The sequence below is a fragment of the Ovis aries genome, chromosome 4, assembly GCF_016772045.2.
Source record: "Ovis aries strain OAR_USU_Benz2616 breed Rambouillet chromosome 4, ARS-UI_Ramb_v3.0, whole genome shotgun sequence".
In the NCBI taxonomy this organism is placed as follows: Eukaryota; Metazoa; Chordata; class Mammalia; order Artiodactyla; family Bovidae; genus Ovis; species Ovis aries.
In genome coordinates, this window is record NC_056057.1 from 96,515,627 (window position 1) to 96,540,035 (window position 24,409).

General features: G+C 41.6%; 1 protein-coding gene across 1 annotated transcript in view; it reads left to right on the forward strand.

Moving 5' to 3' along the window:
- Positions 1-24,409, forward strand: part of MKLN1 (muskelin 1) — a 384,978-nt gene that overhangs the window by 4,195 nt on the left and 356,374 nt on the right. The window contains exon 2 of the mRNA XM_004008073.5: positions 17,961-18,085. Coding sequence (XP_004008122.1) covers positions 18,069-18,085 — 17 coding nt within the window. The 5' untranslated portion in view covers positions 17,961-18,068. The remainder of the gene's footprint in view (positions 1-17,960; positions 18,086-24,409) is intronic.

Here is a 24,409-nt window from a genome sequence, read left to right on the forward strand (position 1 = left end):
AATTGAATGACATCAGTTTATTCAGTTCAGTCACTCACTCGTGTCTGACTCCTTGCGACCCCATGCAGCACACCGGGCCTCCCTGTCCATCACCAACTCTCGGAGTGCACCCAAACCCATGTCCATCGAGTCGGTGATGCCATCCAACCATCTCATCCTCTGTTGTCCCCTTCTCCTCCTGCCCTCAATCTTTCCCAGCATCAAGGTCTTTTCAAATGAGTAAGCTCTTCGCATCAGGTGGCCAAAGTATTGGAGTTTCAGCTTCAACATCAGTGCTTCCAATGAACACCCAGGACTGATCTCCTTTAGAATGGACTGGTTGGATCTCCTTGCAGTCCAGGGGACTCTCAAGAGTCTTCTCCAACACCATGGTTCAAAAGCATCAGTTCTTCAGTGCTCAGCTTTTTTTATAGTCCAACTCTCACATCCATACATGACCACTGGAAAAACCATAGCCTGACTAGACGGGCCTTTGTTGACAAAGTAATGTCTCTGCTTTTTAATATGCTGTCTAGGTTGCCATCCACCATTTGCTCAAGCCAAAAAGCATGTAGATATTCACGGTTCTTCTTTTCCTCCATTCTCATGGCTCCTCCATAAAGAATTTAGGTCCACTTTAACCCTCAAAAACATTTCCCAAATCTGTCTCTTTCTGTCTCCACTGCCACCACCCTAATACAGACATCATCTTCTGGGCTCCTGTAATAGCTTCTAATTGGTTTTCCTATTTCCACTTTTGCCTCCTCTCTCCACAACGCAGCTAGAGTGACATAAATCATAAAACATAGATCGTATCACTTCTGTCTTAGAATCCTTCCTTGTCTTCTGATTACACTTGAAATAAAGCCCAGACTCCGTTGCCGGGCAGAAAGCCTTCTCTGGCATCCCAGACCGCCTCTCTTTGATCTCTTCTCCCACCACTCTCCCCTGATTCCAACTGCAGTGGTCTTTTTTTCTATTCCTCGAATGCATTAGATTTGCTCTTGTATTTAAAGGACTTCACCTAGATATTTCCTTTTCCTGGATTTGATTATTCTAATCTTTGTTTAAATGTCACCTCCTCAAGCAGGTCCACCCTGACCACCTGGCTGAAAGTACCCTTCCTTGCCCCTTCCCACCCATCTTAGTAAAGCTTTATTATTGTGTGTTTCTATTCTTATAAATGAGAACCCTTCTAAAATGTAAACCCCATGAGGATTCCTGGCAGATGGTAGGTACTTAAAAATGTTCACCGCATGTTTATAGAAGGCAAAAGAGAAGAGCAATTAATTATCAGAAGCTAGAGGCATCAAGGACCAAAGCCTGATGTGGTTCAGGAATGGCCAGTGATGGTGATTACTAGACTTTTAAGGTTCCAGGTGTGGAAGGGTTATTAGCTGTGTCACCCTGGACATTCATATTCTCTGAGCTTTATTTTGGAGTTAATAATAACACATGCCTCATAGGGCTGTTAGGAAAATTAAATGACATAGCATAGATATAGGTATAAGCAGTCTTGAGCTATTTTCAGGTAGTCAGGACTTCTGCAAATCAATTCATAATTTCTACACTGAGCTTTTCATATGGGCTCCCCTACAATGGAGTTAACATTTGAAGTAGCATTGACACGTATACACAACCATGTGTAAAATAGAGAGTGGAAAGCTTCTGTACGGCACAGGGAGCTCAGCTTGGTGCTCTGCGATGACCTGGGTGGGTGTGATGTGGGGAGGGAAGCTCAGGAGGGAGGGGGTGCGTATAGCTGGTTCACATTGTTGTACAGCAGAAACTCACGCAACACTGTAAAGCGATTATACTCCGATTGAAAATTTTTTTTTAATTGAGGATTACTTCTTATTGGGGAAAATTTGATAAAATTCCGAGTTTTAAAAATTACTAGGATTCTGAAAGAATATGGAAATTGGACAATTTAAGAAGAAATCAGAGCACTGCTACAAATCAATAAGAAAAGCATCAAAAACGCCCATGAGACTGGGTAAAAGCTATGACAGCAGTTAAGGAAACACAAATAGGTCTTTAAAATATGCAAAAGTGCTCAGCCTTTCTAATAACAAGTAATATGCAAATTACAACTGCAATAGGAGATATTTTTTACGTACTGCTGTTGTTCAGTTGCTAAGCTGTGTCTGACTCTGCAACTGCATGGACTTCAGCATGCCAGGCTTCCCTATCCATCACCATCTCCCGGAGTTTGCTCAGATCCATGTCCGTGGAGTCGGTGATGCCATCTAACCATCTCATTGTCTGCCACCCTATTCTCCTTTATTTTACTTATTGAGTTGACACAAATCAAAAAGTTTTATTAGCATACTTGGTTTGCCAGGCTGGGGAGTGGGCATTATTTTACATTGTCAATAGGATGAAAATTGATATAACCCCTGTGAAGGGTAACTTGGCAGTATTTATCAAATTTCTAAATGTACAAAGCCTTTAGCCTAGCAGCTCCATTTTTCTATATTTATCCAATAGATATACTGCCAAATATTGAAGAATGACTCTTCTAGTATCTTTACTAAAGCATTATTTATGGTAGATAAAGAATGAAAACAACCTACATGTCCATTGATAGAGAAATGGCTAAATAAATTATGGCACAGTTACACAGCTGAATGGTGGGCAACTGTTAAAAATTATGAGGTATGGTTTCCTCATCTACAGTGACAGTGTGCTCAGGAAGAGAAATGATCAGAGTCAAGAGTTATTTTAAAGAACTTGACAATTAGATGGAATTAGTGAGTTATGGAGAGGGAGGTAGTATCATGACTAACTTGAAATTTCTTCAAAGATGGGATGAAGGAGCAGAGACATCAATGACTGAGATGGAAAATCTTGGGACAGTTGCAGAACTGCAGTATCTGTCTAAGTGGAGATGTTTACTGCAGTTTCATTATATGGGTTGGAAGTTCAAGAGAGTTGCTAGAACTGGGTTTATAAATTTGAGAGAAGATTGCCTGGGAAGGGTAGATATGATCAAAAGAAAAGCAGACCCACAATTAAACTCTGATCATTTACAGATTGAATAGAGAGAGGAAAAAAAAAAAAAAAAGACCTGATAATGGAGACCAAGAATCAGAAATCAGAGAACTAAAACCAGGAGACTATGGGACTAAAGCCACCAAGAGAGGAATATATTAAGGAGGATATATTAAGAATATATTAAGCATTTAACATCAATTCATGTTAAATGCTGCCCCAAAGTCCAGGAAGATCACTATAATTTGTTTTCCTCATAAACCCTAAGCTCCTTGAAAGTTGCAATTATCTGATTTATTTTTGTATCCTTAGGGCTTTCCCTGTACCTCTCAGGTATAATCAAGATCAGTATATTTTTGTTAAATTGGAGAGAAAAACAAAGATACAGAAAGAGAAATAGAGATACAAAAAACAACAACAATAGTATGTGTCTTTGTGTCTCAATAAATAAATAAAGCATATTCTCTTGAACTGTACTGTAAACCAAACTTGATCTTAGAAAGATCCCTTGGTTTTACTCCCAAGCTAACATGTTAATTAAGCTCTCACAATGCCACGTTGCTGGGATGTTAAATGCCTCCTGAAAATATTTTGATAAATAATATTCTCCTGTGTCTCATCATTCTGAGTCATTTTTGTCTTTATTTAGGTCCTGGCTGATGACAAAAACAGCAATTTGCTTTTCCTCACCCATATGACTCCATCATATCACCTTGAATTGGTTGATGGAGTCTGGAGAATCCATTTCTGTAATACACTAACCACTCATAAGGATGCCCAGCCCCAGTTTCCCATCAAAGAGAAAAATGACTTTGGGTAGGAAGAAACATACTACCTCTTAGAGAAACCACCAGCTTCTCAGTTTGTTATTGTTTCTGCCAAAAGGTGCTACTGCTTTCAGGAGAGAATGTAGAGGATGCCGAAGGAGAAAAGGGTTTGGCTTTGTCCTGAGAATGTGGAAAGCTTCTACACCGCAAAAGAGATGTCATCACTTTTGGGTCCAGGGTCCTCTAGTTAGAAACCGAAGTAATAGGTGCAGCCCACCAGGCTCCTCCGCCCCTGGGATTTTCCAGGCAAGAGTACTGGACTGGGTTGCCATCACCTTCTCCAGTAATAGACATCACTTAAACAATATTTAAAATGTCATAACATCCTGTATTACTTGGTGAGACCAGAGACTAGTCCATTTTTCTGTAAAGGATAATAGTTTAGGCTTTGTGGGCCACACAGTCTCTGTCCCACCTACTCAGCTCTGCCTTTGTAGTGCTGAAGAGGCCACAGACAATAAGTAAATGAATGACCTTGGCTGTGTTTCCCATTAAGCTTTATTTATGGAAAATGAGATTTGAATTTCATATAATTTTTGCATGTCATGAAGTATCATTCTTCTGTTGATGTTTTGCAGCTACTTAACAATGTGAAAACCATTTTTAGCTCACAGGCCATGCGAAAAACAGGGGTGGGCTGGATTTGGCCCATGGATGTTAGCTTGGCAACCTCTGATTTCAGACAAACAAGAAGACCATGTCGTGAGAAAGATTTTCAGATTCAGAGCTCTGAAGAAAATAATCTGTTTCATATATATCCTTTATTTTAACTTCTCAAATTTATTTGAACGTATAAACACATTTGCCTACATCTGACTTAGTATGTCTCCTCAGTTCAGTGTTGATTTAACAGTTGGCCCCTTCTCAGCCATGTAATGAATGAATGCATGTCAATGTAATGTTTCTATAGAGCAAACTGAAGAATTCTTATCACTTGTCTATATCAACAACCAAACCAAGAGAGGACATAGTAATTCTAATCACATTTTTAAGCTGCATTAATTCATTCAGTAAATACTTATTAATGATCACTTTCATATACTGCAGTACTGTTAGGGAGTTAGAGATAGAAGATAGATTTAAAACTCTAGTGGCTGACAGGTGTCAGTGAGAATTGCTTGAATGTATTACAGTATAAATATAGTCATTTAAGCCTCAGATAGGTAGGCAAAAACTAAGTTTAAATCTGAGCACTTTTGTGTCTCAGATGTGTGACCTCAGGATGATTACATAAACCATATAAGCTTCATTTTCCTCTGTTTAAAATGAACATCATAATACCCACCTCCCAAGGAGGTGCTGTGGGAATTAAATAAGACATAATGTATATAATTCAGCTAGCATGGTACCTGTACACGGTAAGTAATAAGTAAGTGAAGGTTGCTCAGTCGTGTCTGACTTTTTGTGACCCCATGAACTATACACTCCATGGAATTCTCCAGGCCAGAATACTGGAGTGGGTAGCTGTTCCCTTCTCCAAGGAATCTTCCCAATCCAGGGATCGAACCCAGGTCTCCCACGTTGCAGGTGGATTCTTTACCAGCTGAGCCACCAGGGAATTAGTTGTTGTATTGCACCAATATGAAGGTAGATAATTTCCTCAAAAGAAACACACAATTAAAGGCAAAATAGAATAGCCATGTGAGTTAAGAACTTAGGGAAACAAATGAAAACTCACAGACCTGAACGTGGATGGCTGGTAGAGCCATCAAAATAAAAGCAGAAATGACGTTGTCACAGGAGCTTACAATAAGGCAGCTGGCTAGTTGTCTTGCCTTTGCCTTCCAGATGGAACAAGATGCTGGATTATCTGAGGAGCCCTGCCTATAGTTCTAGTTCTCTGTTCTTATTAGAGAGAAAGTACATCAGAAAAACATCTATTTCTGTTTTATTGACTATGCCAAAGCCTTTGACTCTGTGGATCACAATAAACTGGAAAATTGTGAAAAAGATGGGAATACCAGACCACCTGACCTGCCTCTTGAGAAACCTGTAATGCAGGTCAGGAAGCAACAGTTAGAACTGGACATGGAACAACAGACTGGTTCCAAATAGGAAAAGGAGTACCTCAAGGCTGTATATTGTCACCCTGCTTATTTAACTTCTATGCAGAGTACATCATGAGAAACGCTGGGCTGGAAGAAGCACGGGCTGGATGAAGCACAAGCTGGAATTAAGATTGCCGGGAGAAATATCAATAAGCTCAGATATGCAGATGACACCACCTTTATGGCAGAAAGTGAAGAGGAACTAAAGAGCATCTTGATGAAAGTGAAAGAGGAGAGTGAAAAAGTTGGCTTAAAACTCAACATTCAGAAAACGAAGATCATGGCATCTGGTCCCATCACTTCATGGGAAATAGATGGAGAAACAGTGGAAACAGCGTCAGACTTTATTTTTTTGGGTTCCAAAATCACTGCAGATGGTGATTGCAGCCATGAAATTAAAAGATGCTTACTCCTTGGAAGGAAAGTTATGACCAACCTAGATGGCATATTCAAAAGCAGAGACATTACTTTGCCAACAAAGGTCCATCTAGTCAAGGCTATGGTTTTTCCAGTGGTCATGTATGGATGTGAGAGTTGGACTGTGAAGAAAGCTGAGCACTGAAGAATTGATGCTTTTGAAGTGTGGTGTTGGAGAAGACTCTTGAGAGTCCCTTGGACTGCAAGGAGATCCAACCAGTCCATTCTGAATGAGATCAGCCCTGGGTGTTCTTTGGAAGGACTGATGCTGAAGCTAAAACTCCAGTACTTTGTTCGCGTTATGCAAAGAGTTGACTCATTGGAAGACTCTGATGCTGGGAGGGATTGGGGGCAGGAGGATAAGGGGACAACAGAGGATGAGATGGCTAGATGGCATCACCAACTCGATGGACATGAGTTTGAGTGAACTCTGGGAGTTGGTGATGGACAGGGAGGTTTGGCGTGCTGCAGTTCATGGGGTCGTAAAGAGTCGGACACGACTGAGCGACTGACCGGAACTGAACTGAACTGATGTCATCAGTATCAGCCCCAGCATCTGGCTTCCTTCTAGTCAGGTCAGCTGTGAGCCTTTGACATCTGTAGGTCCCTCCTGTTACACCTCCCACTCCATCTTTATTCAATTCTGTGCTTCCACCTTGACCTCCACACCTTCTGTCTCTGGTCATTTTGCCTCGCATCCAGATTCACTTTAGATCTGGGACATCCTCCTGCACCCTGGTCTTCTTGACCTTGGTTCTGATGTCTTGTTTAGCTTATCACTGACCAGTCCTCATTCCAGAGGGTTGTATTCTGTTCTCCACACTGCTGCCATGGTCTCCTTAAACTGTGGTACACGTGTGCCTTCATGCTGGACTTCATAGAATTAGTAGCTTCTTGAACTTCACCTTGGTGAGAGACATCAGGTCTTGCAAAGCTCAGCTGCCCTAATCCAAGCCAGCTTCTGTGTTCACAGCCCACACCCTAGAAAGAGCTCTTCACTCCCTACTGGGCGCACTCTCTCTCTCCACTGGCCATGTTTTGTCAGCTAGTTCTAACATGCCTTGTGATCCTGTTATGGCAACATCAATAATGCTTTCCCAATACAAATGACAGAATTAATAGGACAGGCCCACAATATAGGAGTAATGGAGAACTTCAACACCTACTGACAAGCTCATTCTGCTGAAAAGTAGACATCAAATAAAGTTGGCATGACTTAAATTTAAACTAATCGCTTATTGAAGAGGTACTATTCTATGCTTAATTCTAACCAGCTAAGAAGAATGTGTTGGTGAAGTGGAAGTGACAGACAGCTTAAAGTAAGTGACCACGGTATCCTTGAATTTGTAGTAGCCGGAGAAGGCAATTCTTTGCTTGCTAACCGGATATAAAGAAGACTTGAGCAAGTTAAGAGAAAATACGGACATAAGGCTCTATCTGGCCAGAAACTAGGAAAGAAAGCTCAAGAATAGTAAAATGACTTGAAATTTGAACTCTTATAAAGCCAATGATTTCAATACAGAAAAGAGAGCATCTAAATAAAAAAGATCAATGTTGCTGCTCAAGAAGCATCTGATTAGCTCTTGTTTTTAAAGGACACTCACAGAAAATAGATAGGAGTAAGGGGAAACCTCACTCTAAAGGACTCAGACCTGTGAAAACAATGCTAGAGGGCTTAACATCCAGAGACAAGTAAGCTCTGAGCAAAGTACTGGTGACGATGGTTTTCTGTTTATTTTTTGTTTATAGATATAGTAAGATAATAGCAACCCACTCCAGTATTCTTGCTTGGAAAACCCCATGGACGGAGGAGCCTGGTAGGCTACAGTCCATGGGGTCACAAAGAGTCAGACACGACTGAGTGACTTCACTTTCTTTCTTTTCTATAGTAAGATAATAATAAAGAAGGAGTAGTGCTACTGAATGAGGCAGACTGTTTGATGTTAAGGAAAGTTATGACCAACCTAGATAGCATATTAAAAAGCAGAGACATTACTTTGCCGACTAACGTCCGTCTAGTCAAGGCTATGGTTTTTCCAGTGGTCATGTATGGATGTGAGAGTTGGACTGTGAAGAAAGCTGAGCACCGAAGAATTGATGCTTTTGAACTGTGGTGTTGGAGAAGACTCTTGAGAGTACCTTGACTGCAAGGAGATCCAACCAGTCCATTCTAAAGGAGACCAGTCCTGGAAGGACTGATGCTGAAGCTGAAACTCCAATACTTTGGCCACCTCATGCGAAGAGTTGACTCATTGGAAAACACCCTGATGCTGGGAGGGATTGGGGGCAGGAGGAGAAGGGGACGACAGAGGATGAGATGGCTGGATGGCATCACTGACTCGATGCACGTGAGTCTGAGTGAACTCCGAGAGTTGGTGATGGACAGGGAGGCCTGGCATGCTGCGATTCATGGGGTTGCAAAGAGTCGGACACGACTGAGCGACTGAACTGAACTGAAAAGCCAGAATCATCCAGCTATAGTCTAGTTCACTAGACGTTAGTATATAAGGGTTTCCCTACACATTTTTAATACCTTTAAAATCAGAAAGTGTCTTCAATAGATGTATTTATTGTGGTCAGGTTTGGGCGGAAGGAAGTGAAAGTGAAAGTCGCTCAGTCATGTACAACCCATGGACTATAGCCTGCCAGCCTCCTCTGTCCATGGAATTTTCCAGGCCAGAATACTGGAGTGGGTAGCCGTTGCCTTCTCCAGGGGATCTTCATCTGTCCCTGAAGTCTGAACTTTTCTACTTATGAGAGCCAATAGATTCAATATTTTGTTTAAGCCTATTTGAGTTAGATTTCTCTTTCCTGAAACCGAAGCATCCTCAAAAGATAGAACAAACATGATTAGTAAGGAATGGAATGAATTTTCAATAAATAGTTAAATATTAAAAATGACCCATACAAGAGAAATGATATATGTTGAAAAATGAAAGTGGTGTAAGCATTTATTGATCTTAGAGTGGTAAAAACCTGAGTGAAAGAATAAAGGTTTATGATTTGTAAAAGGAAAACATTTATAGATTTGATTACTGGAAACTTTTTAGCTTATGTAGATGAAACAGTACTACAAACAAAATTAAAAGATAAATGAGAGATTCTAGAATTTTTGCAACCAAATATATATATGACAAAGGGTAGTGTCCTTTATCGGAGAAGGCAATGGCAACCCACTCTGGTACTCTTTCCTGGAAGGTCCCATGGGCGGAGGAGCCTGGTAAGCTGCAGTCCATGGGGTCGCTAAGAGTCCAACACGACTGAGCGACTTCACTTTCACTTTTCACTTTCATGCATTGGAGAAGGAAATGGCAACCCCCTCCAGTGTTCTTGCCTGGAGAATCCCAGGGACCGGGGAGGCTGGTGGGCTGCTGTCTCTGGGGTCGCACAGAGTAGGACACGACTGAAGCGACTTAGCAGCAGCAGCACCAGTGTCCTTTATATATAAAGTACTCTTACAAATTTTAAGAAAAATACATTTTTAAAAGTGTAAAGAACACGAGAAAGGTAAAAAACATGAACAAGCCATGTGGGTAATGAATATGAAACAGCAAAAGAGAAGAAAGGGAATTCAACTGGTCAACTAAATGAAAAAGGTCCAGAGTTAATAGTAAAGAAAAAGTGAAAGAAAAGTGAAAGTGTTAGTCACTTAGTCATGGCCGACTCTTTGTGACCCCCATGGACTGCACCCTACCCGGCTACTCTGTTCATGGATTTCTCCAGGCACAAATGCCGGAGTGAGTAGCCATTCCGTTCTCCAGGGGCTCTTCCTGACCCAAGAATCAAACCTGGGTCTCCCACATTGCAGGCAGGTTCTTTTTACTGTCTGAGCCACCAAATAAAACCAGATATCTTTGTACCTAACAAATTGTCAAGAACTTTAAAATAATAACTTCCATAGATAAAGATTCAGGGAAATAAACACCCTCATAAAATATGGGGCATGTAAATTGGTTCATGAGCTTCCCTGGTGGCTCAGACAGTAAAGAATCTGCCTGCAATGCAGGAGACCTGGGTTTGATCTCTGGGTCAGGAAGATACCCTAGAGAAGGGAGCGGCTACTCACTTCAGTATTCTGACCTGGAAAATTCCATGTATAGAGTAGCCTGCAGGCTACAGTCCATGGGATTGCAAAGAGTTGGACATGACTGAGCCACTTTCACTTTCAAATTGATTCAAGCATTCTAAAGAGCAGTTTGGCATTATGTACTTAAAATCTTAATATGTGCAAACCATTTAAAAGAGTAATTTCAGTTTTAAGACTTTATCCTAAGAAAATAACCAGAAATACTCACAACATTTAATATAAGAGTACTTAGTAAAGCGTACCTTCTTTATAATATTGAACACTTAGAGATAACCTAAAAGTTCAAAAAGAACTATTCTATAAATCATAATACATTCCTTTGATGAAAACTATGAATCCAGTAGGAAGCAGATTGTGGAAGATGCCATGATATCAGAAAATGTAGGTAATTTATTTTTCAATATATATGCTCAAAAAAAAAAAAACTGGACGAACATAGGACACTATTGATAGTAATAATATCTCAATAATGGACGGATTTTCTTCTTTGTGAGTTTTGAATATTCTAAATCCACCTCGTGTTTTGCACGTATTTTTAGGCACTGGAATGCCAAGCCCAGTGCTTTGGACATAGAAGGTACTTAACAAATACATGCTGAATTGAACTGAGTGATCAGTTGCTGGTTAAAAAAATGCAGTGAGGTTGTCTTGTGGGGTAGTGCACTCACAAGAGTTGTTTAAGCAGAAACTAGCTAGCCATCTGTTGTACTAAAGACTTCCATTTCATTAAAATAAAAAAATGTCTACACCTTGCCCAACTCCATTTTCTTCCTAGCCATTTCCTGCTTCCTTCACAGCCAAACTTCCAAGAAGAGTCTTCCCTTTATCCATTTCAGGGTGACTTCCAATGCTCTAGAAACTGTACTCATCAGATCTAGTCCCCAGACTTTGTCATTCACCCTATCCCAGAGAGAATTGCTTATCCTTTCTTCTTTGAGGGTCTCTTCTCTCTTTATTTGCAGACTTCACTCTGTCCCAGTCTCATGCTCTCTCTCTGGACCTTTCCAGTCTCCTCCTCCGGCTCTTCTTCCTCTGACTGCTCCCTGCATGCTTTTTTCCCCACAGAGTCTTGGCACTCTTCTCACTCTATGGCCTCCTCAGGATATCCCATCCATTCTCAGAATTTAGCTACCCACGGGCCCTGAACCTATATAGTCAGTCCAAATTTTGCTCCAGACCCACAGACGTGTCTTTCATTTGCCATTGGATATCCTGTAGTCACTGCAAACTCAATATCCTCATCCTCCCTTCCCCCCACTTTTGCTCTCCTCCTATTTAGCTTCGTTAATGTCATTACACTTCAACTTTGGCCTCTCTCCCCTACTCCCAAGTGGCTCTCTAATCAATGACTATGTCCTCAATGCTACTTCTAAATCTCCCTTGGATTTGCCACTACTCTCCATGCCCCTGCTGCTATGGTGACTCAGACCATAATCCCTTCCTTAGACTATTACAGTGACCTTCTAATTGGCTTTCCTGGCTCCAGTATCCCTTTACTCTAGTTCACCTGTCATCCTGCTACCACAGTTTAATTTATTTTTTTTTAAAATATGAACGATCACATCTCTTCCCTATTTAGGAACCTGTGATACCTTTCATGCTTATTGTCTTCAGTGTGATGTCCAGCATAAAGTCCCTTAATTGTAAATCAAGGTTCTTCTCGATATTACTACAACCTCCCTAACCAGTTATTTTCAACCCACATCAGACTTCCCTGTCTTCTCTGAATGCAGTTTGCCTTTATACACTTTTGTGCTTTTCCCCACTCTTTTCCCTTGGATCTACTTTCCTCAGCCAACTTATTGCCTCCTTCAGTGCCCAACCCAAACTTCAGTGTCTCTAGGGGAAAAAACCCTCTGCAGCTTCCAAGACAGACAATAGGACAAGAGATATGGTATTTAAAGCAATGAGCTAGATGGGCAATTGTAGAGGACCAAGCCCCGGGGAGCTCCCAGCATTCAGAAATCAGGGAACACCCAGCAGGAGACTGAAAAGGAACAAACAACGAGGTAGAAGGAAAGCACATGTGGCGTGATGGAAGCAAAGCAAACGTTGCAGTGAAAAGAGATGGATCACCAGGGCCAAGTATTATGGCTGCTGAGAGGGCAGTAAGATTAGGATGGAAAACTGACCAGTGGATCTGACAACACAGAGGTCATTGCAACCTTCACAGGTGTGTTTGTGGTAGAAGTTCAGTTCAGTCGCTCAGTCGTGTCCAGCTCTTTGCGACCCTATGAACCGCAGCACACCTGGCCTCCCTATCCATCACCAACTGCCAGAGTCTACCCAAACCCATGTCCATTGAGTCAGTGATGCCATTCAACCACCTCATCCTCGGTCGAGCCCTTCTCCTCCTCTGTCGTCCCCTTCTCCTCCTGCCCTCAATCTTTCCCAGCATCAGGGTCTTTTCCAATGAGTCAGCTCTTCGCATCAGGTGGCCAAAGTATTGGAGTTTCAGCTTCAACATTAGTCCTTCCAATGAACACCCAGGACTGATCTCCTTTAGGATGGACTGGTTGGATCTCCTTGCGGTCCAAGGGACTCTCAAGAGTCTTCTCCAACACCACAGTTCAAAAGCATCAATTCTTCGGCACTCAACTTTCTTTATAGTCCAATTCTCACATCCATACATGACCACTGGAAAAACCATAGCCTTGACTAGACAGACCTTTGTTGACAAAATAACGTCTCTGCTTTGAAATATGCTATCTAGGTTGGTCATAACTTTCCTTCCAAGGAGTAAGCGTCTTTTAATTTGATGGCTGCAGTCACCATCTGCAGTGATTTTGGAGCCCCCCAAAATAAAGTCAGCCACTGTTTCCACATCTATTTGCCTTGAAGTGATGGGAGTATGGGAGACAAAAACTGACTGTATTGGCTTGAAGAGAATGAGAAATGAGGAAGCTGATGCTCTTTGAGTGGGTCAAGGAGTAGATGAATGAAGAAATGATGTCTTAGAGGGACTTTGCTGGTGATCCAGTGGTTAAGACTCCTTGCTTTCCATGCAGTGGGTGGAAGTTCAATCCCTGGTCAGGAAACTATTATAAGATCCCAGATGCTGCATGGTGTAGCCAAATTGAAAATTTTGTCTGAGAGAGGATTCTATAATTGGTCAGGAACCAACATAGATTAGTTATTTTGAACTGTTAGAGTCTCTGAAAAGTTTCCAAATAGAAACAAGGATGCAATTTGGTGGTTGGAAGCTTTTAGTAATTAACAGGGAATTCAGAGCAGGACTACACAGGCAGCAGATTCGTCTATGGAAGTTTCAGTGTGAGCTCTCTATAGTGGTTGCATTTTATCGATTACTGACCTGGTTCATAAAGGTGCATAAAGACCTTCATGCAGGACTTCTCAGAAGCTTCAGGAAAGAGCTGTCCCTGCAGGGACTTGGGTGCAGAATTTTCAGACTGTTTCCAAATTCCTCTTGCTAGTGTGTAGGGGGTTGATAAGAATCTATAAGGCTGGTTTTTGATGGCTGAATGGTTAAGAGGTAAACAGGAAAAATCTGACCCACCCAATGTTGTGCATTTGAAAATGCTGTATTTGGAAGTATTTCTATATAAATTTTTTATATGGACATCATAATGGAGGTGGACTAAGTATTCACCTACCTATATTTGATGAATAGGTAGGCTGTTCTTACCTGCCTCCCCCTGGAGATGAAATATGGAGAATACAAACTTTGGGTAGACCAGACCCAAGCTTTGATTTTGACCTGATACCTGTGTGACATTTTTCAAATAGCGTTTCAAAAAGTACTTTGGGGCAGATCCCATGTAAAATGTATTTTTACTTACATGACTGAACAGGGACCATATATTTCCCTGCATAAAATTATTTATGTTGACATCCTGGGGCTTCCCTGGTGGCTCAGATAGTAAAGAATCCACCTGCAATTCAGGAGATCTGGATTCGATCCCTGGATCAGGAAGATCCCCCTGGAGAAGGGAAGGCTACCTACTCCAGTATTCTTGCCTGGAGAATTCCACAGAGAGGAGTCTGGCAGGCTACAGTCCATGCGGTCACAAAATGTAGGACACGACTGAGTGACTAACGGTTTCACTTTTCTCTTCACACATGTTGATATCCAGGGCCTGGATAATGAAAGAGAACCAGTCATAGAGTATTGCAGATCCTGGTGTTATACCATGCTTCCTGTGATTCCCCAAATGCACAGGGTGCTCTTATAAATGCCTTTGCTCATGCTGAATCCTCTACCTGGAATACCCCAATCCCCCTTTTCCTGGCATACTCAGATCTAAGAGGCCTTCCTCGCCGGAGATCAAGCCCTTCTCTGTGGTCCCCAGACTATCTTCGTGTGCCACTCCATCTCCACACCTACCACACTGAACTGCAGCTGTTTGTCTTCTGACTCCCTCACTGGGCTGTGAGTTTCCTGAAGTGACTTTTGTCTTCTTCCTCTTTCTTTTACATCTAGGGTAATGTTTTCACATTTGGGGCACACAATCAATGCTTGTTGAATGGATGTGTGAGTGCTTGAGAGTTTGAATAAATAAGTGAGTGAATGAATACCTGAAAAGATCAGAAAAATGTTACCCCCACCCAAATGGAAGCTCATACTAACATGAAAGGATCAGTGACTTTACATACATGCAGAATTAGTGCATAGAATGGCCATTTCCAAGTCCAGCTGAGATGACAAGATTACTGCAGCATAATGTATGTAAAGAGGAGAGTGATGCTCACGAACGACTCATAATATGTGTGGCACAAGATGGTGAGAACTGTGCTGATTAAAATCAGAGTTGGGTGGTAGGAACTGATTGGTTTTCATCTACATTTGGGAGAGAGTTTTGATCTGTGGAGCAAAATGAACATTTTGGCCCTTGTGGTTTCTTTTAAGCAAGGTATTTTTCATCTTAAAATTTAAGGGTAAGGTAACAGCTTACTAAACATGTTTTTCTAAAGCATGGCTTCCTTGTAAAACCAAAAAGAAGAACAAGCTCGCTATTACATCTCTAAAATGGAAGTTACATTGTTGAACTCGTCATTTCATTACTGCATGCCTCGGTTTCTTCCGTGCATCCTTTGTAGAATGATAATAGCCCTTACTAGTATTTACATTATAAAAGGATTGTTAATGTAAATTAGATCGTATAAAATGGGTTATGATGTCTTCTTTGAAAGAGAAGCACTATACACAAATGAGGTATTATTATTTAGTTTTTCCTTTTCAGTCTCCTTAAATGAGAATTAGATGAAAACTCTGCCCCTTAAGCAATATCCAGTGGGTAAATGATTATTGAGTTGAGTAAAATGAAAAAAAAAAAAAAATCAGCCAGAAACTCGGTTTGTGCAGCTTAGCTAGTCTCCACACAAGACAAAAATACTGTCTTTATTTGTGATGCTTACCACCATTCTTTATCTCCTCTCTGTGCTGTAATCACAATCTGAAGACAGCTAAGCCTTCCAGTTCAGTCACAGTGTACATTTTAGAGAACCTAGATATCCTGGAATGATTGCAATTGGGAAATAATGTTTCATTTAGTCAAGCCATGCAGCCAGTTTTGCTACTGATTTAGGGCCTAATTCAACTGCTGGTTTTTAGGCTCAGGTCACTATCACTGCGTACTTTTCAGGTTGGTTACTGTCCTTGCCTCTGTGCTCCCTTTTAGCACCCCCCAGGGCCAGAACTTTCCTATCTTCTCCTTGGAATACAAGTTACTAAGAGGGATTGAGGAGATTAGATCTGAGGAATTGTTGTGAATGTCAGAAAGTTTACTTCATGTCATGAAAGGGTGAGAATGGAAACACTGACGGTGAAGGATTCAGGATAACATAGCTGGTGGTGGTGGGCTGCCTGTCCAGCATGACTATTCCTGGCCTCTGTGTGAATAGTAACTCCAGCTTACTTCTAGCTCCTGGTTCCTGTTCCCTGCGCCCTGCACCCTGCTCCTCCTCTCTCATCCAGACCCCTTACAGTGCTCATCCATTGTGTCTTGGTTCACCTTCAGCACACAGACCATGCCTACCAAGAGCATGGCCCTGAGGTAATTGAGCTAATGCAAAGGTGGTAGGTGAGTCTTCATGGTGGCCTCATGTCCCTACTTTTGGGAAGAAAATCTAGGGATTATATCTCCTACTTTGAAGGCAAATTTTTTGAAACAGTTGTCTACATTCACTGGTTCTACCAATTCCTCAATTCACTGTGAGCTGCCTTTTGCCTCCATTGACCCGACTCTCACCCAACTGGACAGATACCTTCTTGGAGGTCCCTCCATAGATGCTTCTTGGGCTTTTCTCACTTGATCTCTTGACAGCATTTACTGTTGTTGACCACAGCCTGCTTGTTGAAATGTGCTTTTGCCTTGTCCTCTGGGATACCTCGCTCCACTAGTTTCCCTCCTGAAACCTCTCTCTAGTTTCCCTCGCTCTGCCTTACCTTCTTTTGATCTCCTTTTTGGGGGAGGGGGGGGAGGAAATCCTTTCTCTGCCCATGTTTTAAGTTTTGATATTACTCTGGTTTCTCTCCTGGGCCCTTTTCTCTTCCATGACACTCTCCCCACATAACTCTTTCATCCCCTTGGATTCTATTGTTGCCTATCGTGTGCTGATGCTTCCTAAACCTGTACTCTCAGACTTCCAGATCAAACTGCCTCCTCATAACCTGTGAGTGTTCCCCAGGCATCCCAAACCAAACATGACCACAGCTGGACTCGTCTCTTTAGGAAATGTCTTAGTGAGTGATATTACTGTCCACCCAATGTGCTCAGTCGCTAAGTTGTGTCCAACTCTTTGTGACCCCCTGAATTATAGCCTGCCAGGCTCCTCTGTCCATAGGATTACCCAGGGTAGAATACTGGAGTCGGGGCTGCCATTTCCTTCTCCAGGGACCCAGCTGTTCAAGTCAAAAAACTGAGCACCAGTTTAAACTTCTCCCCTTCAAAATGCCAGCATTCAAGCCATCACAAACTTCAGTAGATTATACTTCCTATATGACATGGCTTGTAAGGCTCTGTATAAATTGTTTCTGTTAACTTCTCCAGTTTCATCTCTGACCACTGTGTCTCAGCTATCCTGAACTATTTTCAGTATTCAGAGTCTTGGTCATTTCTGTCACCTTCCAAATATGCATCCATGTGCCCTCCATTGGAACAGATCTGCCTCACCTCTTTATTGGGCTAACTTCTTCATACCTTGTAAGTCTCCATATGGAAGCACTAACTTCCAATTCTCCCAAAGTCTGGGTTAGGTGTACCTCCTAGAGTTCTTGGTACTCTTCTCTTTTTAACACACTGTTTTTTGGGAGCTGCCATTCCTGTTTCTGTCTTGCTCTCTACTGAAAGGTTTCGGTAAGTAGGAAGCATATTTGCTTCATTTACCTTTGGACTCATAGAACCAACTAAGTGCTCAGTGAATGAAAACAAAGGTTAAAATATCATTGTGAGTATAGACAATAAACTTCCAATCAGAGGATACAATTAGGACTTTACAAAACAAAGATTTATCAAGTCTCTTTGACGTCAAAGAGATTTGAAGATTATTTAAAACTATTTAGAAGAATTTAGCAACAATAGAATCATGAGCAGAGAGTAGTTAATAGATTTAGATTTCAAATCTGTCCCTTATGGGCTTCTCTTCCAGAGTTCAGAATCCAGACTCTCTGAGCTGTATTTTGGGGTCCCCCAAGCATTCCATCCTCTCGACTCTCCATAAACTTTCGGATTCAAAACCCACTCCATACTTCAGAAAATGGGAATTGGAATAAGGTAAGTGCTAGCTTTTCTGTTTTTTCCTCTATTACTTCATTTTCAACCATATACTATACTTTTAGAACAATAATTTTTAAACTCTCTGACAGTAATTTTTAAACTCTCTCTCCGGAGTCTTGATCAGGAGGTATGACTGACTTCCCTGCTTGTCTAGCTGGTCTCACAGTGTTTGAATATCCTATGCATATGACGAAATGTTGCAAAGTGCCTTGAGATATTATATCCTTTCAGATTTTCTTGTTTCAGTTCAGTTCAGTTCAGCTCAGTCACTCAGTCATGTCCAACTGTCTGTGACCCCATGAACCGCAGCACGCCAGGCCTCCCTGTCCACCACCAACTCCCGGAGTTCACTCAGACTCACGTCCTTCGAGTCAGTGATGCCATCCAGCCATCTCATCCTCTGTCGTCCCCTTCTCCTCCTGCCCCCAATCCCTCCCAGCGTCAGAGTCTTTTCCAATGAGTCAACTCTTCACTTGAGGTAGCCAAAGTACTGGAGCTTCAGCTTTAGCATCATTCCTTCCAAAGAAATCCCAGGGTTGACCTCCTTCAGAATGGACTGAAGGTTGGATCTCCTTGCAGTCCAAGGGACTCTCAAGAGTCTTCTCCAACACTACAGTTCAAAAGCATCAACTCTTTGGCACTCAGCCTTCTTCACAGTCCAACTCTCACATCCATACGTGACCACTGGAAAGACCATAGCCGCCTTTATTCTATTGAGTTTTTCCTAATATGACTCCATGTAGAAAAAAAAGTGAATTTTGAGAAACCAGAAGGACTTGCTGTCCACTTTGGGACAACTTTTGGATCAGATGCACACTCAGAATGCAGGGCATGAGCAGTGTAAGCAAACTTGAGAAACAGCTCTGCTTCAGCCACACTGCATGTGCACAACTGTGCACTGCACACCCACTGTCAACCTTCTCGAGCCCCTTGTTAATGTTCTTCAGTCTATAAGTCATATCTGACTTTTTGCAACCCCATGGACTGCAGCACACCTGGCTTCCCTGTCCTTCACTATCTCCCAGAGTTTGCTCAAACTCATGTTCATTGAGTTGGTGATGCCATCAAACCATCTCATCCTCTGTTTTCCCCTTCTCCTCCTACCCTCAATCTTTTCCAGCATCAGGGTCTTTTCCAATGAGTCGACTCTTAGCATCAGGTAGCCAAAGTGTTGGAGCTTCAGCATCAGTCAATCAGTCAGTTCAGTTGCTTAGTCGTATCCAACTCTTTGCAACCCCATGGACTGCAGCACGCCAGGCTTTGCTGTCTAGCACCAGCTCCCGGAGCTTACTCGAACTCATGTCCATCGAGTCAGTGATGCCATCCAATCATTTCATCTTCTGTCATCCCCTTCTGCCTTCAATCTTTCCCAGCATCAGGGTCTTTTCCGATTAATCAGTTGTTTGCATCAGGTGGTCAAAGTATTGAAGTTTCAGCTTCAGCATCAGTCCTTCCAATGAATATTCAGGGTTGATTTCCTTTAGGATTGGCTGGTTTGATCTCTTTGCTCGAGCCCCTTACTTGCTTTCATTTTTCATTTTTTTAAAATTTATTATTTACTTTATATTTGTTTATTGCTTATCCCCAAATTAGAATATAAGCTTTATAAGGGCAGGAATTTTGTTTTGTTCACCAGTATATGCTCAGCACTTGGAACAGTAACTGGTTACATAATAGAAACTCAATATATATTGATTGAATGAACAGTGTCTTTTAAAAAATTTTTAAGAGACGGATGCATACCCAGGCCTCTAGGGATCTAATGTAAATCTAGCCCGAAGCTTTGTTGCCCTTAACTTTTTGATGGATGGCTCAGATGATAACAGTGACCACACACGGAATGAATTTACAGATGTACATTGCTGTGCATCTATAAATTATGCACAACTGCAAAGGATAACCAATAAATTGGATAATACAATCAGGATTCCCCTCCCCCTTATCAAATCCTGACAAAGTGTAATGGTGAATCATACCTAACAACATAAAGGGACAAATATAAAGCACTCAGAGATCCCAAAATTCAATTGTGCCAGTACAGGTTGGGGGCGAGATGACTTACAATTGCTCACGTAGGAAGATTTAGAGTCTCCTGTTGATTGTGAGCAGATGATGAGTCAATGCAGTGTGATGTAACTTCTAAAAAAGATCAATCTTTTGTTGTATTAATAGAAATATAGTGTTCAGGTCAGGAAGTAGTTCTCTAGTACTCACCGGTGATCAGGTCACATTTGTTTTGCTTATAAATTCTGATCTTCAGCCTTTAAGAAAACCATTAATAAATAAAAGGTTCTTCAAGAAGAGTTTAAATGGGTAAAATGGGATCTTGTAATCAGTGCCATATCAGAAATGATTAAAGGGTCTAAGAGTCTGTGTTGGTGTGTGAGGAGGAGGGAGAAAGCTAGCACGTGTAGCTACCTTCCGAAGTGAGAAGTGCTGTCCTTCAAGGAAAGTTATGTTTCTTTTGCGGGTAATTCCAGAAGATTGAACACCCTTGAGTAAAAGATATAAGTATGTATGTTACAGCCCATTAGAATTTGTCAACAATTACTATGTTTGCCCAGTAATCAGGTGGACAACTGGAGGTTGTAAGTTCCTTGACCCTGGTGGTGTTCAAGCAGAAACTGGGCACACGTGCCTCATGTCCTGAATACATTTGTGATGGAAGTTCAAACACTGGGGTAAGGGACTGGATTAATCACAATGGCAAACACACATTGGGTGCTTACTATATGACAGGTACCATAATAAGTATTAACGTGGGTTATTATTTTTAATACATCAATCTTACTCCATCGTGAAAGTGAAAGTCACTCAGTCGTGTCCAGCTCTTTGCAACCCCATCAACTATACAGTCCATGCAATTCTCCAGGCCAGAATACTGGAGTGGGTAGCTGTTCCCTTCTCCAGGGGATCGTCCCAACCCAGAGATTGAACCCAGGTCTCCCACACTGCAGGTGGATTCTTTACCAGTGGAGCCACTGTGGAAGCCCAAGAAGGGTGGAGTGGGTAGCCTGTCCCTTATCTAGCGGATCTTCCCAACCCACGAATCGAACCAGGATCTCCTGCATTGCAGGCACATTCTTTACCAGCTGAGCTACCAGCGAAGTGGAAACTAAGGTTTCAAGGGGTTAAGTAACTTGCCCAAGGTCTTAACACCTTGTACAAAGCAGAGCAAGGATTTTAACTTATGCAGTCAGATCCTTGATTTTAACTTATTATTCTAAGGACTCCTACTAAAAAAAAAAAAAATTTTTGTCTTTTTATTTTTTATTGGAGTATAGTCAATTAACAGTGTTGTGATAGTATCAGGTAAACAGCAAATGGACTCAGCCATGCATACACATGTATCCATTCTCCCCCGAATGCCCCTCTCTCTCTGCTATATTTTAAATGGCTAAGCAGCAAAGAGCTACTGTATAGCACAGGGAACTCTGCTCAGTGTTATCTGGCTGCCTGGATGGGAGGGAAAACTATTCTTTCCTACCCTGAGATTCCACCACTGTGATGAAGTAATCAAACCAAAGAGCTTATTATCTTCAGTTATAAATGACTCTGTAGTAAATAGGTTATTTCAACAAAGTATGCAGGCACTGAGTTAGCCTGGGCAGTTGCCACTTGTGGTACATTATATGGAGCACAGCCTGGGGCCTGGCACACAATAGGTGCTCAATAATTATTTGTTCAGGGACAAGAATGAGTGGACTGCAACCGCACAAGCTGCATTTGAAATGGCAGAATCTCGATGCATTGTGTCTGAGGGAAAACAAGCACATTTCTGGGTGGTCGACTGAGGACACTTGGCAAAAAGTAATAATCCATCATTCCTGGCAGACGCCTTGTGAATTCCTGCTCAGTTGTTTGGACAATATTCATTTAAACAAATATTTATTGAGTACCTATCCTGTGCCAGGTATGTCCAATATGCTGAGGGTGCAGAGGTGAATCAGAGGATGCACTGTTAGTGGGGGAGATGGACAGGTAAGCAAATTCTTATGATACAGTGTGATGAGAGCTTAGCAGGTGTGTGTGTGTGTGTGTGTGTGTGTGTGTGTTAAGTATTACAGGGACACAGAGCAGAAAGGAACTGATTCTACTTGGCTGAAGGATTTGTCCAGTACTTGATTATGTTTTCAAAATGACTGCCTTGTGTGTTGCATGAGCTTACTTGATCGTCATACAGACTGCATGAAACTGTGATCCCTTTTTGAACAAAAATCAAATAGAGTATCCTGGAGGTCGGGTGAGCTCCCCAAGACCATGCAGCCAGTAATAATAATTGTTGGAGTGCTTGGGCTACCTGAGGTACTGTTCTGAGCCATATTAAAATGGTTCGTCTTCACAACTCTACAAGGTCATTATTAATATTATTGCTGTTTTACAAATGAGAAAACTGAGGCACAAGATCTAAATAATTTGCCTGGAGTCGCATAGCTAGAAAGTGGAAAAGCCAGGACTTTCACCAGCCTTTTCTGGCGTTAGCAGGCACACACTTACCCTGTGCACTAAGAGCTGGGGATTCTTAGATTCTGATTGTAAGTTCAGCTTCCTTTCAAGTGACTTTGTTCTTTAGCAATATTATTGATACGTCCAAATGAAAGAAACAGTGTGTGCCTGGCTACAAGGAGACTTTGCGTAGGTTAGGCATCCCTGAAAGCATTTTGGGAGCAGTATGGTAAAATCTAGGCTCTCCAAGATCACTGCAGACGGTGACTGCAGCCATGAAATTAAAAGACGCTTGCTCCTTGGAAGGAAAGCTATGACCAACCTAGACGGCATATTAAAAAGCAGAGACTACTTTGCAGACCAAGCTCCATCTAGTCAAAGCTATGGTTTTTCCAGTGGTCATGTATGGATGTGAGAGTCAGACTGTAAAGAAAGCTGAGCGCCGAAGAATTGCTGCTTTTGAACTGTGGTGTTGGAGGAGACTCTTGATGGTGTTGGAGAAGACTCTTGAGAGTCCCTTGAACTTCAAGGAGTTCAAACCAGTCCGTCCTAAAGGAAATCAGTTTTGCATATTCATTGGAAGAATTGATGCTGAAGCTGAAACTCCAACACTCTGGCCACCTGACGCGAAGAACTGACTCACTGGAAAAGACCCTGATGCTGGGAAAGACTGAAGGCAAGAAGAGAAGAGGACAACAGAGGATGAGATGGTTGGATGGAATCACCGACTTGATCGACATGAGTTTAAGTAAGCTCTGGGAGTTGGTGATGGACTGGGAAGCCTGGCGTGCTGCGATTCATGGGGTCGCAAAGAGTCAGATACAACTGAGCAACTGAACTGAACTGAACTGATGATAAAATCTAAAACCAGCATTAGTTGTGATTTCAGGGTTTTTCAGGGCAGCCAGAATTTGGGCTTTTGTTTTCCAGGCCAGCAGGTCTGGGCTCTAGGCACTATGATTTGTTACACGTAGGAACTAGTCACCAATCCTTACTTACAACCTTATAAAATTTGGCTTAAATTTTTCTAAAAGAAGACAACAAGATGTGAAACATTAAGAATGAAACAAGTTAAATTCAATACTTTATAGGTAAGCAAGAGTGGAGATACAGAAAAGGAGAAATGAAGCACATAATTGCTTAAATCGTCCAAGCTTTCTCTCCATAATACAAATTCTTGGGTTGAAAAATAGTTCAATCCAATAGTATTGTACCTTAATAATTAGGTTGGGTTTCCTCTGTGGTAAATCTCAGAAAGAATTGGTTATTAAAATGAATGAAGTAGATTACCGTTCCCTCAATAATTACTACTTCAGCTAATGTGAATATTACCTGTGTGACTGAATCTACTGCATTTTTAAGACACCTATCTCCAATAATTTTTGGAGACTCAGTAATTTAAAAGTCAGTAGGTGGGAATTTCTGTGGTAGGCAGAGGGACAGAAAAGGTCAATGTTCTTTGACATTCTTTCCTTCAAATCAAGTTTTTTGGTTTTGGTTGGTTTTCAGTGTTTTGTTACGTATGGAGACCTGGTAGATGTAACTGATTTATCTTAGCCTTTGTGTTTATAGATTTCTATTTTCTTGGCTTCAGGTCCTTGGAAACATTTGTTTTGATGGTGGGGCAGGAGAGTTAGTCATGTTTTATTTTTGTTGTTCCCATTTATTTTTAAGATCTTTTAGTTCAAGTCCACTTACAAGGTGTTTTATAACCTGTGTTTATGTTTCCACACACACAAAAAAACATTCCTAGTAGTAATTCTAGTACACTCATAAAAACAGTTAATAATTTAATGCACATCAGAATGATTCTGTGATATTAGTAAGCTGGAACTAGGATATGCTTTGGAAAAATGTGTTTGAAATTTGTAATTG